This window comes from Neurospora tetrasperma (assembly GCF_000213175.1).
Source record: "Neurospora tetrasperma FGSC 2508 unplaced genomic scaffold NEUTE1scaffold_81, whole genome shotgun sequence".
Taxonomy (NCBI): domain Eukaryota; kingdom Fungi; phylum Ascomycota; class Sordariomycetes; order Sordariales; family Sordariaceae; genus Neurospora; species Neurospora tetrasperma.
This window is the reverse complement of record NW_009799179.1, coordinates 9698247-9715335: the sequence shown is the minus strand read 5'-3', so window position 1 is coordinate 9715335 and position 17089 is coordinate 9698247. Positions and strand designations below refer to the sequence as shown.

Here is a 17089-nt window from a genome sequence, read left to right as displayed (position 1 = left end):
ATACATCCCCCCCTTCTCTATACAGCATACAAAAATTCCCATCCGGTTGGGCCATCATTTTGAGAGTCTTCGGAAAAGGAGTTACAAGGCGCTGGGTGCATGGCTACGGGGCGTTGTTATTGTTGCTGCTGTTGAGTGCTTCCGCTGTGATTTTGTACGGCGGACAGCTCGATTTCTCTGTGCATTTACATTTACATATTCTTTCCAAAAACTCTGTACGTTATGAGCAACATTCGCTTTTTTTCCTGCTTGTCCTTTCCTCCTGTTTGAGTGTTTTCTTTTTCTTCTCTTCTGGTTTCCCCTTCGTGTTTTATACCTTCGCTTTTTCCTTTTTTTTTTTTTTTTCTTCTCTCCGTTTTCGCTTTTTCTTCTATGTTCACTTTTTCTTTCTTTGTATCATTTCGGTGGTGGGGAGGGTTTGAAGAAAAAAACGTTCCATTTCTTTTCTTTTTTTTTCATCCAAGCCAAGCGAGGAGCGGAAGATCGCAGGCAGGCAGGCGGGCAGGCATAGCAGAGCGCAAGGACAGAGGGGAGTCAGTCAGTGGAAGGACGAGGCAGAACAAAAAAAAAAAAAAGACGAAGGGCTTTTGCATATATTTCATCCCGCCATTTAGACAAGGACATCATTACACAATGTGTCGCTGTATTTTTTTTCGAAGAAAGACTAACTCGATTCGCCTCTGTTGTCCGTGAAAGGACCAGAGGCAGAAAGGAGTAAGGTATTTGGCGCAAATAGCTCGCCCGGATTTTCTTGAGAAAGCAATTTCTTCTTTTTTTTTTTCTCGTCATTTTGGGGAAGAAGCAAAGTGGCTTTGATTTATTGATACCTAGCCTGGCCGCCGAGAGTAGGAGGAGTGAAAGTAGGAGGAGGAAGAGGAGAAATTACAAATACATCAGACAGTCAGACAGACAGCGAGACATATACCAAGTGGAAGTTGAGGGGGGTGAAGCTGAGAGAGAGGGGAGAAGAGAGAGAAAAGGAGAATGGAAGCATTTTGAAAGAAGAACAAAAAGCAAATATTTCGCATCTACACTAAAGCTGCGGTGACTGAAACTGCCTCCATTTGTCGCCTTGTGTAACAGTGTACCTATGCGAATCATCCATTCTGGTGTGACTACAATATTATACTCAAGACTACTCGAGAAAGAGCGCTGATGTAAAAAAGATGGAAATGGTGAGCATGGTAGGTCCATAGAACATAGGCCAGGGCAGTCAAATCAGTACCGTATCAATACAGTCAGCTTGTAATCAATAGGTCATCACCACATTTGGGAGAAAGGAAACTATGTTCTAGTTGTCATTATCTCTTACCCCATCTGGGAGGCGTCGACCTTTCTGTCTAGCAATCATGCACAAGAGAGCCATTTTAGGGCCTGTAACCCAAATCATGGCTCAAGTTCCAGATCGCTTATCTCATTCATCTTGATCATCCATCCAGCCTCGCTCCTCGTCGTGGCCCGGAGCGTTTCGGCATGGACAACGCTTATCAGTCGACCGCGGCCCTCTATGTATCAACCTCCATCTTGTCGCCGCTCGCCGGCGTCTCCTCTGCCAGCTCCACCACGCTGATATAATTCCCCATCTCCTCCTTCTTAATCACCTTCTCATTGAGCACCGCCGTCGTGCCCCTCTTGAACTTGTAACTCTTGAGCTTCTGGGTCCTCTCGTTCGGCTTGACGAAGCCTCTGTGCAGCGTCGTCTTCTCGGGCGTGATCACCGCCAAATCGACATTACTTCCCGAACCCAAATCGTTCCAGATACCTGCCTCGATCGCTTGGCTGCACAACTTCATGGCCTCCTCCTTGTTCAGCTGGGGCTTCCACTGCGTCTCAAAGACGGACATGGCCGCCAGCGAACCGGAGCCCATGGTCACGTAGGGGAGCTTGTCGGTGGAACCGTGCGCGTGCACAGTGAAAAGGTGGGTGCCGGTCGGGTCGACGCCCGCAACGACGAGGTACGCGCCAATGTGACCTTGGTACCGGAAGAGATGCTGCTTGAGCATGGTCATGCACGTCACGACGCGCGGCTTACGTCCGGTCGACAGAGAGTGCAGCTCCAGCTGGGAGGAGATCAGGGCCGTGGTGAATTCCGTGTCGGCGGCGGTACCGGCACCAGCGCACCAGATGTTGGGGGCGATGAAGTGCAGCTTTTCGCAGTTCTTGTCGGCGACGATGGGACCGGACGTGGCACGGGTGTCGGCTGCGATCTGCAAGGGGGAACAAGTGGTTAGTGAGTTGTTGCTCGGGTAGATGGGAACATGGGGTGTGGTGACAGCTAGGTAGCTGTGGCATGCAGGGTGTAATGTATGATGGAAGAGGGACAGAATGACGCTGTACTCACAACTACACCACCGTCGTAAATGCAGCCCACAATGGTTGTTCCTGTGCTGGTGGCCTTGGGAAGCGGAACGCCGCGGGCGTGTAGCGCCGCATTGCGGTTGTAGTTGGAGAAGTCGAAGCCGGGCATGGTTTCGGCTTGGGTATTAGTTGATGGCTATGTATGTATGGGATCGTGAGGGTGTCGTGAAATCGGCGGCCTGCTGTTGGTTGTGGGCGTGGCAGGAAGAGGCGGCGGAGCTGTTTGCCGCAAGGTCGTCGTGGGTTTGGTTGTGTAGGTTGATGGATGACGGGAAGTGACTGGAATGGGGGGCAAGTTGGTGATGTTGCTGTTGATGTTCAGTTGTACAGTTGATACCTGGTAGCTGATGACGAGGCTAGAAGCTGCCTTCCTCTCTAGGCGGGCGGTTGTTGCTTGGTTGCCCGCTTGCTGGCTGCCCGCCTCCAGGTCCTCCCCCACTGAAAGCTGCCCACTCTTGTCCACTGAGAGCTTGCTGCCCTGCCGGCCGAGCAAGAGCACCCAGTTGCGCACTATGGTACCGCGTAGACAGGGCTGCCAGGGTTAGTGGTGACCATAACCCAGGGTTATCTGTGGTAATGGCCCAAAGCTCCTCTACACGTGATGAGGTTTAACCCGATCAGGCTAGACTCACATCATACTCTCATGCTGTTGTTGCAGGGGTTGGGTGATAGCTTGGCTCACCCGGACACGGGCACACGGCAGGCAAAGATGTCCGCCGCGGCCCTTCTCAGAAAAATCATGGGTCGCGTCTTCTTCTTGGTTCCCGTCTGACGTCCAATGCGTCAGTCTCCAATTTGAAAGTCAAAAGTTAGGTCGGCTCAGGCAGAGCACTCACCACTGCAGTGCATCGAGACAGACTTCCTTGGAGGACACCACAACCACCACATCGCCATACTCTATTGTTGTGGAGGGATTTTTTGTCGCCATTTATTTTCCTCTTTTTTTTTTATTGTCGTCAACCGCATCCCATACCCACACCGGGATTATCGACCGTCAATCCGAGCTGGTCAGTTTCCAAAGTCAACAGACTATCGACAACCATCCAGCCGACTCTCCATTTTTAATCCAAACAACCCACCAAATCCACTTTCACGCACCATCCACTTCCACCAACACTCGAGGTACCTTGTAGTGCTAGGAGCATAGAATATACCGACCTTCGAACGACGATACTAGCTACCGTGTCGCCGTCTTTCGTCGGCCAAGTCACTTCGACCGACGCGCTTCTTTCCCCGCCGCGCATTCGTCACTACGACTTCATCTCCACCCTTACCACTAAGATTCTCGATCGACAAGGGCCTCTCGCATCCACGTCCCCATTCCTTATACACAAGGCCCTTGGCCCAATGCCATCCGACTTTCGGTGATATAAATCCAGACATCTTCCTCTACACCGAGACTACAACAATTGCAATCAGTGGTAGAGGTGCCTCTAGCTACCATGGCGTTCGCCTTCGGAAACCAGTCCGGCGCAGCTGGCGGGGTTACAGAGGATCCTGCTCTCGAGGTCATCCAGACAGAGGCATGTATTGTTGCGCGCGACACCTCCCTCCCCTAGTGTCATGCTAACTCAGTGTCCTACCAGGGCCTCGGCTTCCTTGCTCTCAAAGGTGAGGCCAAAGTCCAACTGACTTCGAAATGGAATCCTCCTCCCGCCCCGACGGCATCCCTCCTCAGCATCGCCCAGCACAAGGGCCTTGTAGCCGCAGCAGGTCCCGATGCCTTCATAATCTCCACTACCGAATCCGTACGAAAGGCCTTCGAGGCCGAACAGCCCGCCGAGGGCGACATCCGACCCTTCACGCCCCAAGCCACCATCTCTATGCCCCTCCGCGTCTCGCAGCTTGCCTTTACTGCCGACGAGAAATACCTTATTTTGTCCGCCGAGGAGGGTGGTGGCCTGGCAGTCTACGATGTCGATGCCCTTAGCAACGGCACCACCCAGTCCGCTTTTGAGATAAGCACCAACGGCGAAGCACTTCGTTCCCTGATACCCAACCCGGCACCCGAGTTCGCCCACTTTTGCGCAGTTATCACCACCAATGGCAATCTATACATGGCCAACCTGAACGAACGTCAACTTGTCTCGGGAGCCAACGGGCCAACGTTACGGTCCCAGGTTAGCTGTGCGTCATGGAGTACTCGAGGAAAGCAGCTGGTGGCAGGCATGGCGGACGGTTCCATCATTCAGATGACCCCAGACGGTGCCGAAAAGGCGCATATTCCAAACCCCCCCGGCGTGGGAGACTACCACGTGTCTTCGCTGGCATGGCTCGAGAATCATGTGTTTTTGGCAATTTACAATCCCGCAAGCGGCCAAGATCCGTCTGTTTACTACGTTATCACACGCCAGCAGCAGCCAAACGGGCAAGCCACCTTTACCTACAACAAGATGACAGACCCCGTCGAGCCATTTGGGGCGGAAAAGGCTCCCCATCATTCAGTATTGCGGTTGAAGGACTTCCCTCCGAGTCTCACCGATCTTCTTCTGGTGTCTTCTACTGCGACCGAGAGCATCGGACTTCTTACCCGCTCAAAGACCCCTTTGGCAGCCGACAAACCGGTCGTCAATGCCTTTACCACAACGGAATTCGCCGATGACACCAAGCGTGCGCTTCTCCCTATGAGTGAGGATATGACGGAAACCTTCCCTGTTGGTACTGCCCTTGACCTGTCCGCTAAGGACAAGGTATATAAGCCCATCCCCACGGATGAAATCAACGAGTCCCCAGGTCCTCTGCCCGGCCTCTGGGTACTGAATAACGACGGTGTCCTCTCGGCTTGGTGGATCGTTTACAACGACTCGATTCGTAACGGGACCACGTACCCTGGTCTTGCTGTCATGGATAGCAACAAACCTGCGCAGCAAGCACAACCTCAACCTACGTTTGGCGCTTCTACTACGACTGCGCCTGCGTTTGGCTCTTCCACTACGGCTGCACCAGCATTTGGCTCTTCGGCGTTCGGTGCTGCTCCATCTCTCGGGGCCAAGACGTCCCCTTGGGGAGGTGGCGGTGCGGTAGCCCCGGCATTCGGCTCCAGCAGCTTTGGAAGTGCTCCGGCTGCTGCTGCTCCGGCTTTCGGCGCCCCAAGCGCGCTTGGAGGCCCAGCGGCGGCTCCTGCTTTTGGCCAGTCATCCATGATCGGAATGGGGGTCAAGGCCTCTCCATGGGCCTCTGGTGGTACCAGCACTGCATCTGCGGGAACTTCAGGTAAGGTCTTTGGCGGTGGTGCTGCCTCGTCATCCGGTGGGTTTGCCAGCTTTGCGAGTACGCCTACTCCCTTTACTAGTTTTGCAGGGAAGTCGGAAGGCAGCGCATTCGGTTCTCTCGCCGGTAACAACTCCGGCGGAAGTATTTTTGGGTCAAAGCCCGCTGAATCGAAGAGCATTGAAGTTTCGATGGATTCTGACACAGCGTTCCCTCCTCCTGCTGCGAAACCCGCGGGAGGTTCCGCTTTTGGATCATCACCCTTTGTGCTTGGAACTACTTTCAAGGCTGACGTCAAGACCGCCAACGATAACGAGGAGCCTTCAGAGAAGAAGGGTGCATCTATGTTTGGGAGTGGATTCGGTCTGTCACTGAGCGAGCCTGCTGCCGCGGAAACCAAGGACGAGACCATGGAGAGCGCGGCTCCCACGCCTGTTATCGAGAAGCCCAAGTCGATCTTCAACGTAGAGTCCACGACACCCGCCGGTACCCCTGCCTCCAACAACATATTTGGTGCTCCCAAGCCCCCTGGCAGTGGTCTCTCCAATGTGTTCGGCGCGCCCAAGACCGAAGAGTCCAAGCCGAAGCCGCTCACCGATCTGTTTGGAAAGCCCAAGACTGAGGAAGTTGCGGCCAAGCCTAATCCGTTTGCCGCTCCTCTCAAGTCTGAGACGAAGCCTAACCCGTTCGCGGTGCCCCTTAAGTCGGAGACGCAGCCCAAATCGTTTGCGGATGCTCTTAAGTTGGCGACGTCCCCCAAGGTCAAGGAGGAAGATACAGAAAATAAGGAGAACCTAGCCAATATTTCGGAGGTACCCGAGACTACTAGTAAGACGGACCTCCTTCCCAGTGAATCATCAGCATCTTCAATAGCTGACCCACTAGAAACAGGATCCAAAGCTGAAAGCGATGAAGCTCCTCTGCCACCAGATTTCTTATCGAGCAAGGCCAAGCCTGCCAGTAAGAAGGCGGAGGCTGCTCCACTGCCTCCCGATACCCCAAGTAAGGCCCAGGATCTTCCCAAGTTGCCTCCTGTCCCTTGGAGCCCGAGCAAGGAGGAGGAAGGTGAGGCTGAGGAGGAGGAGGAAGAGGAGGAGGAAGAGGAGCACGATGAGAACGAGGAGGGTTATGAGGACGAGGAAGAGGAAGAGGAGGAGGAGCGTGGTAGTGAAGAAGACGAGGAGCGGAGCGACGAAGAAGAGGATGAAAACAGTGATGAGGATGAGGATCGCTCGGAGGTGGGTAGTGAGGGTAGCGGTGTCGATGTCTCTAAGGAACTCGACCAGACGACTATGTCCGTCCACTTCGAAAACGGAAGCCCACGTTACCAATCCCGAAACATTTTCGGCAAGAGCAACAACAACATGGGGGCGAGCACATTCTCTAACATTTCCCGCTCCGAGGCGGAGCCACAGAGTCGTTCCCTCTTTGGCGAGGCGAACAAGAATGCGCCCCCCTTGTTCTCCAAGCCTTCAGGGCCTTTCGACTCTCCCAGTCCCGTTCGCAGCACACAAACCGCCCAGCCCAGCTTGTTCAGGCCACAAGAGGGACCCCGGACTGCCAGCACCCCCGTCTTCAACAAGAATCAGCTCTTGGGCGCCAGCACCACCCCCAAGGGCCCTCCACCAGTCGACCCCAACGTGACTGCCCAGCGCAAGTTCGCCGCCAAGAAGGAGGCCGAAGCCCAAGCGCTTGTCGACCCCGAAGACGAAGGCATCCAGCAACTACTTGCCGCAGAAGTTGAGCCTACCTTAACCATGAACGAGTTCCTTGTCGTCGACTCCAAGCTCGAGACGTACCATGCCCCCTCTTCCAAACCCTCCTCCGAGGTCCCCGCAGCCGTCGAGACTTTGTGGCGGGACATCAACCGCATGGCCGACCGCCTCGGTCTCAACTCGCGCTCTTTGGCATCATTTATCCTTGGCCATACAAAGTTCGCCAAGGCGGGTGGGCGCACAAAAGAAGACCTCGAAAACCCCGAGGACTGGGTCCTCGTCGAAGCTTCAGAGCTGACCAAGCTCATCGACGGCCAGTTGGCTCGGGAGTTGGAAGAAGGCCGCATCAAGGACATAGCCGAGACGCAAGCGACGCTCGACAAGGTATCCCGCGAACTCAGAACCATGCGCGCCAAAGAGGAAGACATGCGCAAGCTCTTCGCTGCCCAAACAGACCCCGAACAGATCGCCACTATCAGAGCCCAGCCGCTCAGCAGGGAGCAGAGCGTGCAACAGATAGAGCTTCGCCGGTCGTATGCCCAGTTCGCAAAGCAACTCGCAGAAGCCGAGGAGGCCTTGGTCCTACTAAGGACCAAAATCGCCGCCAGGGCCGCAGAAAAGGGCGCCGTCTCTCTCGCCGGTGCCGCAAAGGTACCCACCGTTGAAGCCGTCATGAAAACCATTCAAAAAATGACGACCATGGCTGAGAAGAGGAGTGGCGACGTCGATCTCCTGGAGATGCAAATCCAGCGCCTCAAACTCTCCCAATCCCAATCGCGAGAAGGGGGGTCAGCAGCAGAGAGCAGAGAAGGCACTCCTACACCTACACATAATCCACTCAAGGCCAGCACATCCAGCTTGAGAAGTTCAACGACATTTACCCCTAGAGATTCAGTTAGGATCGAGCTCTCACAATCACACTCCCCTGGCGCTTTCTCGGCGTCGGTCAGGAGCAACACCACCGCGACGACGTCTAGCCCAAGTCCAAGGAAGAAGATATCAATGTTTACGGAAGAGGAGAGGAAGGATATTAGGGCGCGGGAGGTGAGGAGGAAGGGCAAATTGGCGCTGTTGAGAAAGGCATTGGAGAAGCAAGGGCCGAGGGTGGAGAGGCTGAGTGATGATTGATTGACTGACTGACAGACTCTATTGGATTATCCCGCCTTGTGTTTGTTTGTCTGTTTATGTCAGTTCAAGTTGTCAGTGTCGGTTGGTGATGGTGGAGGGGTAGGACGACTGACTGGGGAGTATAAGGAGTTGGAACATGAGGCTGTATTGATTAGTGGTAGGGTTAGTATATCGAGATCTGATGAGAGTGAAAGAATGGCAAGAGGAATGAAGAAGTAAAATTTTACCACAAAATGGCCCTGAAACACGCGTGATGTATTCAACGAGGATTTTGCACATCAAACTCATGGGAGTTTCGATGGCAACTATCACTGTTAAGGTACTGATGGCCTATGCAGGTACTCTACGTACTTGGGTACGTAACGATAGACTGGAATTAGGGTGCTAAGTGGTTTTTACAAATTTGTGGGGTGTGTGCAAAGTTACCTAACATTGCAGTCAATCGATACCTGTCAAGACCATCATCACTTGAAGACAGTGAATCGATAAAACATCGCGAACTGACTTAAATCTATAACTATCAATTCGCAAATTGCTCCAGCAGGTTACAGTAAACTACCAAAAGGAAAATCAGACAGAAAAACATCGAAATTTCCCCCCATTCAACTTCAAACATGCAACTCCATCTTGCCCGGCCGCAGACATGTAAAAGCGACGAACTATTCAACATCCCAATCCCGACCTTTCTCATGTCATTCTCGCTTCAGTGGATGTACGGATGCGGCTCTCCAGACTTCGTATGATAATCCCCGCAAAACCTACACCGTCCCCAATCCAGCCCGTCATCAGCCTTCTCCCCACTCTTCTTCAGATCCTTCCAAGCCACATTGGCAAGTACACGATAACTCTTCCTCGGCGTCTGCTTCTCTCCACTTTGCTTTCTCCACCTGCCATAACGGACACCGTCCCCCCATGTGCGACGGTCGGGCTTGGAGGCGAAAGGGGTCTCGTCGTCTGCGAACCGTTTCACCTCTTCTTCTTCTTGACCTTCCTCTTCGGGAGGAGCAAGTTGGTAATTGTACTTGGATCCCACCTTCATTTCGCCCAGACGCTTGGCTACGTCGTTGGCTTCGGGGAGAGAGACGAGCGTGCGCTTCTCTTTTAGCTTGTGGGTGGCGATGATGTGCGCGTTAAGACGGCCTTCGGTTTCTGTCGTGAGCTTGCGGCGTTTGGGAGGGGACTGTTCGCGGGCATGATGGGCTTGGGTTTGGCCCTCGGTGGTGGGAGGTGTAGCGGAACGAGATGGCGGAGGGGTGCTGGCCAATTTGGCCAAATATTCCTGGCATAGAGCCCACATTCGGGTATTCTGGCTGTCACTATATTGGCTCTCATGCTCACGGCTCCGTTTTTCCTGATGAAGTTTCATGTTGTTGAGAAACGCCTGCGGCTTCTCTCCCAGCAAGTAGCGGTAGCCTTCAGCTCCAGACACACTGTACCTTGAATGGTAGCGCCCCTGCTGTCCGCTCTCTGACTTGACTCGGCTGGAAATGAGCTCGTCGTGAACCACTTCGACGGGGGTCCGGCCCACGGCGTTCTCACGGAAGAGCAGGCTGGGTTGGAAGTCCAGCACGGCCCGGATCAGCTTGGAGCTGGTGTGTGAGGTTAACATGTCGTGCAGAGGCGTGTCACCGGAAGCGTCAAGCATATTGAGCGCGGTGGTCACCGCCTCAGACGACATCTCAACGAGGAGGTTGAAGACGGCGACGGACTTGTTGTGGTCTTCGTTCCCTCCGATGCAGGTCAGCCATTGGTGGAGTGGGGTGCGGCCATCACTGGCCAGGCTGGAACGCTCAGTGATCATGCGGATGACGGCCTCGCGGTCGAAGAGGCTTAGCAGTTCCTTGAGCTTGTCAGCCGGTGGCGTGTATGTCAATGCGGCGTGCAAGATATTGGTCCACGAGCTAGTCCTGACGTTCGGGTCAGCACCGGCTTCTAGCAGGAGCTTGACGAGTTCCACACGACCCATGTAGACGGCCTGCACCAGCGGTGTCACGTTGTGTGACTTGGCCTCCAAGGCTTCAGGGCAAGCCTTGATGAGATACGAGACCAGATGACTAACGTCGACTTGGCCAGACTTGACAATGACGGCGTGGATGATCAACTCGCCTATATGCTTGTTAGCTTTTGCCTTTATAAAGCGGATGGCAACGCGGAACTTACCCTGATCATCAAGCCATCTAGCGATCGCACCCTCAACACCTCCGGGAGCCCGTCCCAGGTGTTGCATCCTGGTGTCTTCCTGAGCAGCCTTGGACTTGGCAAACTCGAGGTAATGTCTCAACGGGGCATCGCTCAGGAACCACTGGATACTCTCGATGCAACAGCTCTCTGCAGCTCTCAGCAGAGGCGACGTTGTGGAATTCTTATCGCGTGGTTGTTGAGCCACTTCCCGGCCGGCATTGGCCCAATCCCTTCTCTTCTTTCCATACACCGACAAGCCCTGGTAGTAGCGCGGCTGCTCCTTAAGCTCGACACCGGATCCTTCCACCAGGTGCTCCAATGGCAAGCCCGCACCCGTGCGTCTGATCAGCTCAGCCATGACCTCAACGCGTCCCTTCCGAATGGCCGTGGCAAAGACTTCATCTGGTGCGGAAAAGAACTTGGGAGGTTCTGTGGCCGGGTCAAGCTGCAGGGTTCCAAAGTACTCGCCCATATCGAGCACGAACTTAAGGAGCTTCAAGTCGTTGTTCGTGACGGCATACATCAGCGGATCCCACGTTTCCTCTTCATCATCGAGAACCTGGCCCTTGTTCAACTGCATGCTATTACTCCATCTGCCGTAGTTGAGGCCGTTGGTGGCCGTCCTGCCCCTGAGCAGATTCACTGGTAAGGTGTGACTCTCTACTTGCATGGACACCTGACCGATGGTGTCAATGGTAAGCTGATCGTCGACAGTCTCGCCCACAATTCTGGGTGCAGACTCGTCGGAGGAACTATCATCATCATCTTCTTCTTCTTCTTCCCCGCCGCTCTTGTTCATCGAGTAACGGGTCTTGGCCTTCTCCGGAGGTGAGTACTGCGCCTGAGCAATCTCTAGCACCGCCTTGGCGAGGTCGTAGTGACCACGCTGCAACGCCAGGGTGAAGGGATTGTGTCCGTTGTGACCCTCGACAGCAATCTTTAGTGGCGGCTGCTGCTTGGCGTCGTCCCAAGAAGTCAGGGTGAATTTTTTGACCTTATCGAGATCACCAGTCCACACGGCCCCAAAAAGCTCCATGTAGGCAGCCTGCTTTGTCTCAGTCATGTCCTGAACACCGGTGAACACGAAGTTGTAGTGATACGGCTCTTTCTTGGAAACCTCGTCGTCATGATGACGACCAAGCCAGAACCCATGGCGATTGATGCTGGTGTCATCATTACCGTCCTCCTGGCGGTCGGGATAGAGCTCCTTGAACGTCTTGCCACCCTTAGAGATGATGCTCTGTTCTATTTTCTCCAGCGTCGCAATGGCGTCTCGGACGGCCTGCTCCTTTTCAGGAATGCCCTTCGTTCTCTCAAGACATTTGAGACCTATCTCATATTCCGTCCGCTTCTCTGGGTCCCCCATCTTCTCAACTTTGACTCCGCCGGATACCGCCCAGTGTTGATAAGTGCCCTCCTTGAACCGTTGGAGATAGGTGTCAAGTCCCAGGCGCGGCTTGGGCTCCTCGAATTTTGTGTTTTCTCCTTTGTATTTTCGAAGATCCTCTAGCTGCTCCCGCACCATGTCAAGGGCACTTTTGCCCTTCCATCGATAGTGGTAAGTACTGTGCAAACCCCTTACTGACTCGGGGTGGAGGGGATTCGGATCGCACCCCCGTTCTAAAAGTTCAAGCGCAATGCTGGGCTCCTTGGACCGCAAGGCAGCAATCAATGGGCGATCAAGATCTTCTCGGAACAATTTCTTGTTGCTCTCAAAGTCGCTGAGCCGGCTCTCCTTGGGCGATTGTCTGGCGCTCTTGAGCCAGGTCTCAAAGTCAATCTCCGGCACAGCGCCCGTCTCAAGGAGCTTCACAACCATGCCCAGGTCGCCATCCTTGATTGCGATTAGCAATGGCGTCTCACTTTGGGCCCATTGATTGCAGACGTGGTTGATTGCCGTCTTGTAGCCTGCCTTGTCGAGCTCACAGGCCAAGTCCAGCAGCGTCCTGGCATTTCGCTCCACGTAACGGGTGAACACAGTGCAACTGTTCATGTCCGCCTGGGCGACCGTGGCACCAAGGCTGAGAAGCGTCTGAGCCATCGACTTTGCCTTTTCGATGGGAAGGGCCATGACAAGACCCAGCGTCAGGAGGACCTTATTCTTATCCTGAGGGAACTTGACGGGCAGCAAGACATCAGCTCCGTATTCTTGGCACAAAAGCTTGACAACTTCACAGTGCCCCTCCATGATGGCAAGGTGCAAAGCCGAGCACGGAATATCCCATGCAACTTCATCCACTTTGTAGAAGTCAGGGCCTTCCTCATCTTCGGCTACGAGTGTGCCATCAGGTGCGGGTGTTTCAGGAGTCTTGTCAACCTTGACAAACGAGCCTGTCGCGATGCTCATCTTATCGCCACCGGCATCAGACTCGGCATCGCCAGCTTCAATCATTTCGATGTCTTCCGAGTCGTCCGCCTTCTCCTCGTCGACATCCATCTTCTCCGTCTTCTTCTCTCGAAGTGCAGCCCTAGCCTTACGACGTTGATCTTCCAGTTCCTCAAACCCTTCCTCGTTGGTGTTGCTCTTATTCATGAGGATCTTGACAATCTCCACGTCGCCACGAGAAGCGGCCAGGTGGAGTGCGGTTCTTCCGTCCGCGAGACGCGCAGTAAGGCGGGCACCAGCCTCAACGAGGGCACGAACCACTGCGGGCGAGGAGGACATGACTGCAAGGTGAAGGGGAGTCCTGCCTGTGTGGTCTCTGGTATTGGGATCGGCGCCCTCCTGAGCAAGCCAGTCTTGGACATGCTCAACATCCTCGTCGACAATGGCCTGGCACAGCCTGGCAGTGTTGCCGATATAGGCCATTTCCGTCCAGTCATCATCGGTCAAAGGGTTGAAGGAGCCAATCTGCTGTCTTCCGGGGTCGTCCTTGATGAAGGAAATTCTGCCAGAGACGTAGATCTTCTCCTCCTCTTCGGCAATGTCTTTCTCCTCATCGGTCTGGGGAACCGGGCAGTGTCCGCAGCAGTCTTCAACGACGTCCTTAAAGCGTCCAAACTAAAGAGAGAGAGAAAAAGCGGTGAGCAAAGGACTTTAAGAATATCCATTGGAAAAGACTTACGAAGGCAGGATGGCGGTGCAAGTACACGGTCCGATTATCGTGCTGGTTCCACTCGGCATTGAGCAAGAGATCCTTGGTGTAGCAAAGCTTCTCGATCTTTTTGGCGTGGAACTTGGGACCGTAGGGGATGGTAAATGTGTGGTAGTCAGACACCTCGTCTCCGCTGACCCAATCGGCGATTTCGTCGTCATAGTCGTCCTTGATGTTTGAACCCATGGCGCGGAAGTTCTTGCGCACGAATCGATTAAGAGCAGGGCGACCTCTTTCCTGGCGGCGCTGGTCGACATAGTTGTCTCTAGCCTTGGCAGTGGGCAGTCTTTCCAGCACGAGAAGTCGTGCGAGACCCAGAGTTCTCATAAAACTCCGCTCGAAGATGGTAGGGTCGATGCGAGAACGGTCGAGCTCAGGCCAGTAGACCTCAAACCCTCTGCGGCTGTACTTGGAAAGGCGGTTTTCGTAGGAGGGACTGCGGCGAGTGAGGTCGATGTGGTTGGTCTGGGTCATGTAGGACTGCAGAGCGCGAGGGGTGCAATAGACTTGCTTTCCATCATAGGCAGCGCCAGAGCAGTCGATGTCGAAACCGGTAAGAATTTCGGACACGGACTTGTAGATGCGAAGGACGATCTGGATGTGTCTGGTGGGATACTGGCTGCAAATGGTAACAGCATGCTTGGTCCTAACCGTGGTAGTCTCGCAAAGCAACGCATCCCTGACCCGGCTCTCAATCTCCTTGATCTTCTCAATCGCCTGCTCCTCGGTCAGGCCATACAAGAACAGATCGACATCGGACGCAGGAGCAAACTTTTCATGGTAGAACTCGCGCATCAGCCTCTTGGAGCCGCTGTACTTTTTGGGAACAGGCAAGATGCAGTTGACAACCGAGGAGCCGGCCGCAACGACGTTGTCCCAGTTCAACTCGACCAGAGAAGACTCGGAGAAGATGTTGAAGTTCCTCTGGAAGTCCTTGTGTGACTGGACAACGGCGGGGGACTGGTCTGGACGGCGCATGTCTTTGGGCAGGGGCATGATGTAGCGTGCCCTCTCCTCTTCGGACTCGGCCTCCATGTTGCGGGCACGAATCTTGATGTCGGAGGTGTTGTCTGTGAAGAGAGGCAGGACGTTGACGTAGGGGTCCTTGAGCAGCTCAGAGTCGGGCTCTTGGGCGTAGACCTGACGAAGACGAGCCTCATAGTCACGGTAGGGCTGGAGGAGGTCGACCATGGGGGTCTGTGGGTGGTTGGCGATGTGCTTGACCAGGTCGCTATGAGGGACGGGCAGCTGGGGGAAGGTTGACGTCGCCATCTTGAACACTTGGTAGGCTTGACTTGGTGTTGATTTGGGGAGACAAGAGACTCAGGGCGGTGGACTTGACTGAGTGTATCAAAGATGGTGAAGATGAAGAAGGGACGAGACGGATGGACGGACGATGGGAGTGACCGGAGAAGAGAATGAGCGACGGAGTCGTGTTCATTTTATAAACTTGACATGAGGTAGGTACAGTGAGTAGTACCTTCCCTTGGGCGGCATGTCTCTAACCGCGCGCGGCGTCGACTTGCCCATCATCGACCGCACCTTCCTTCCCTCCCGCTTCTTCTCCGTCAAGCGAATGGCATTTTCCAACCTCACTCCATCAGGTCGTTCCAGGAAGGAAGTCGCCATGGGGGTGTGCTGCCTGGACAACCCACGTCAACACGACAGGGACAACATGGAGACAATTAACCGCCGTGTACCCATCGCGGACGGATCTCGCGTATCCGGCGCGATATCATGTGAGATCGAGTAGTGTAAACAGTAAAAGGTGGATGTGATGCCTGGAGTTGCCTGGTGTTTGCGGGGAACTCGTCGACATTGGTTGAAGCTATCGCGGCGAACCCACTTCTGCCTAAATCATCCATCTAGCCGTCCCGTTGTATGTAACCAACCGCATGTAGTACGCCGGCAGGCATTGGATATGCACAACTACAAGTACGTATTCAAACACACATGTCGATTATGACGAAAGAGGGCAAATGCGATTTTGTCACTGGTCTGTTTGTGTACAACTGATCAGGAACCTGATTACTGGCAATGTTATCGCGACGACTTGAAGCTCATTGAACTGCGGCATCAAAACTGGCAATGAATGACAAGAAGCGACTGCACATGATAAACATGAAAGATGCCGTGGAACAGGTAAAAACCAAAGCTCAACTGTCTTCCTCTAAGTAATGATTCTTTTGATGGACGACGAACCTCACTCGGGTCTTGGAGACAACTCGTGCCAGTCAGTCCAACAACCCGTCGATCATTTCTCTGGAGCAATAATGACGGTGTCGAGCGGAAGGTGCTCGATAAGAGCATCGCAGCTCCAATAGTATAACCACCACCGCAGCCGTCCACCGTGCTTCCGTAACCCCCTTCTTCCTCGGTTCTTCAAGCATCCATCTCGCGGAATAAAGTTAAAAGTCCCAAAAACGCCGTACCATTGTGTGTGCTATCCCATAAACCTCCTCTTCTGAAAGCGTCGCGTCGCAAAGTCTAGTCTACCTAGTGATGCTTGCTTGCTTGTTGTGACTCTGTTCGTCCTTTTCGCTATTATCTTCGCCATATGTGGCCATCACCGTTATTGTTGTTATCGCGTGCGTGTACAAGTATGGATATGTAGGTGGGTATGCTATTCGTCGTCGTAGTCATCGCCGTCGTCCTGTCGAATCAACGTCATAGCGCAATAGCCCCCCTCCTGCCCTCTCGCAAATGCAACAACCCTTGGAGACCGCAGAAGCAGAAGAAGAGCTGTCGTCGCATGTCAGCAAAGCTCTGTGTATGGTACCAGTCCCGGCCGCTCGAGTCATGTGGAAGATAGGTAGTAAACCTACCGCGTAAATAGCAATAGCCATCCCAGCCGTCGCCGCCACCTCCTTCCCGTCCTCCGGGTCCTCCGTCCCGCCTACGAGCTCCGGGTGGTTGTTGTTGAAGAGGATGCACAAGACGCCGAGGATGAGCATGGCGAAGGCGGAGATGACGGTGCTGTGTTTGATTGTCTATGGTCAGCATTGGTACAATCCATTGTAGATGTTGTCGAGTGGGGTGGTGTTTGTTCAGCGTGGCATGCGACGACTGCTACACATTTCCTCCCGGCCGGTATTGCGCGCTGTCGTGGTCTGTGATGGCGAGGTTGTGGTGTAGATTGATGAATGGGACTGGACGTGGTTCCAGGTTGCTGCTTACCAGCTCCAAGCCTGCACGGCTCCCACAAGAGGCTTCATCTTGACGGTGTTCTAGTCGTTTTCTTGAAAATTGTCTTGTTGTTCGTGCGAATTCGAATGCGGCAGCTGGATAGGTAGTATCTTGTCGTTGTCGTGGGAATGTCCTGTTGTGTTGTTACTGATGGCGATGCAGTCAGTGTGATGGAGAATGGAGACCAGGACCTGGCCGCAGTCAAGCACGTCCCCT

The 17089-nt window shown here is 53.9% G+C and overlaps 4 protein-coding genes across 4 annotated transcripts; 1 reads left to right on the top strand and 3 right to left on the bottom strand.

Annotated features, from left to right (window-relative positions):
* Positions 1-1269: 1269 nt before the first annotated feature.
* Positions 1270-2712, bottom strand: NEUTE1DRAFT_151012 (proteasome subunit beta type 7 precursor; the record flags this gene model as incomplete). The annotated part of the gene is made up of 2 exons (XM_009859061.1): positions 1270-2207; positions 2342-2712. The coding sequence occupies 2 exons, from the start codon at positions 2465-2467 to the stop codon at positions 1506-1508; spliced, it is 828 nt and encodes a 275-aa protein (XP_009857363.1).
* Positions 2713-3800: 1088 nt separating this feature from the next.
* NEUTE1DRAFT_127005 (uncharacterized protein) lies at positions 3801-8641 on the top strand (the record flags this gene model as incomplete). The annotated part of the gene is made up of 3 exons (XM_009859060.1): positions 3801-3866; positions 3945-6396; positions 6460-8641. The coding sequence occupies 3 exons, from the start codon at positions 3801-3803 to the stop codon at positions 8409-8411; spliced, it is 4470 nt and encodes a 1489-aa protein (XP_009857362.1).
* A 253-nt stretch (positions 8642-8894) lies between these two features.
* On the bottom strand, positions 8895-9626 carry NEUTE1DRAFT_119315 (uncharacterized protein; the record flags this gene model as incomplete). Its single annotated transcript, XM_009859059.1, has 1 exon — positions 8895-9626. One exon carries the CDS (start codon positions 9448-9450, stop codon positions 9115-9117), a length of 336 nt encoding a protein of 111 aa, XP_009857361.1.
* A 6069-nt stretch (positions 9627-15695) lies between these two features.
* Positions 15696-17056, bottom strand: NEUTE1DRAFT_74692 (uncharacterized protein; the record flags this gene model as incomplete). The annotated part of the gene is made up of 3 exons (XM_009859058.1): positions 15696-16429; positions 16513-16663; positions 16865-17056. The coding sequence occupies 3 exons, from the start codon at positions 16900-16902 to the stop codon at positions 16355-16357; spliced, it is 264 nt and encodes an 87-aa protein (XP_009857360.1).
* Positions 17057-17089: the final 33 nt, after the last annotated feature.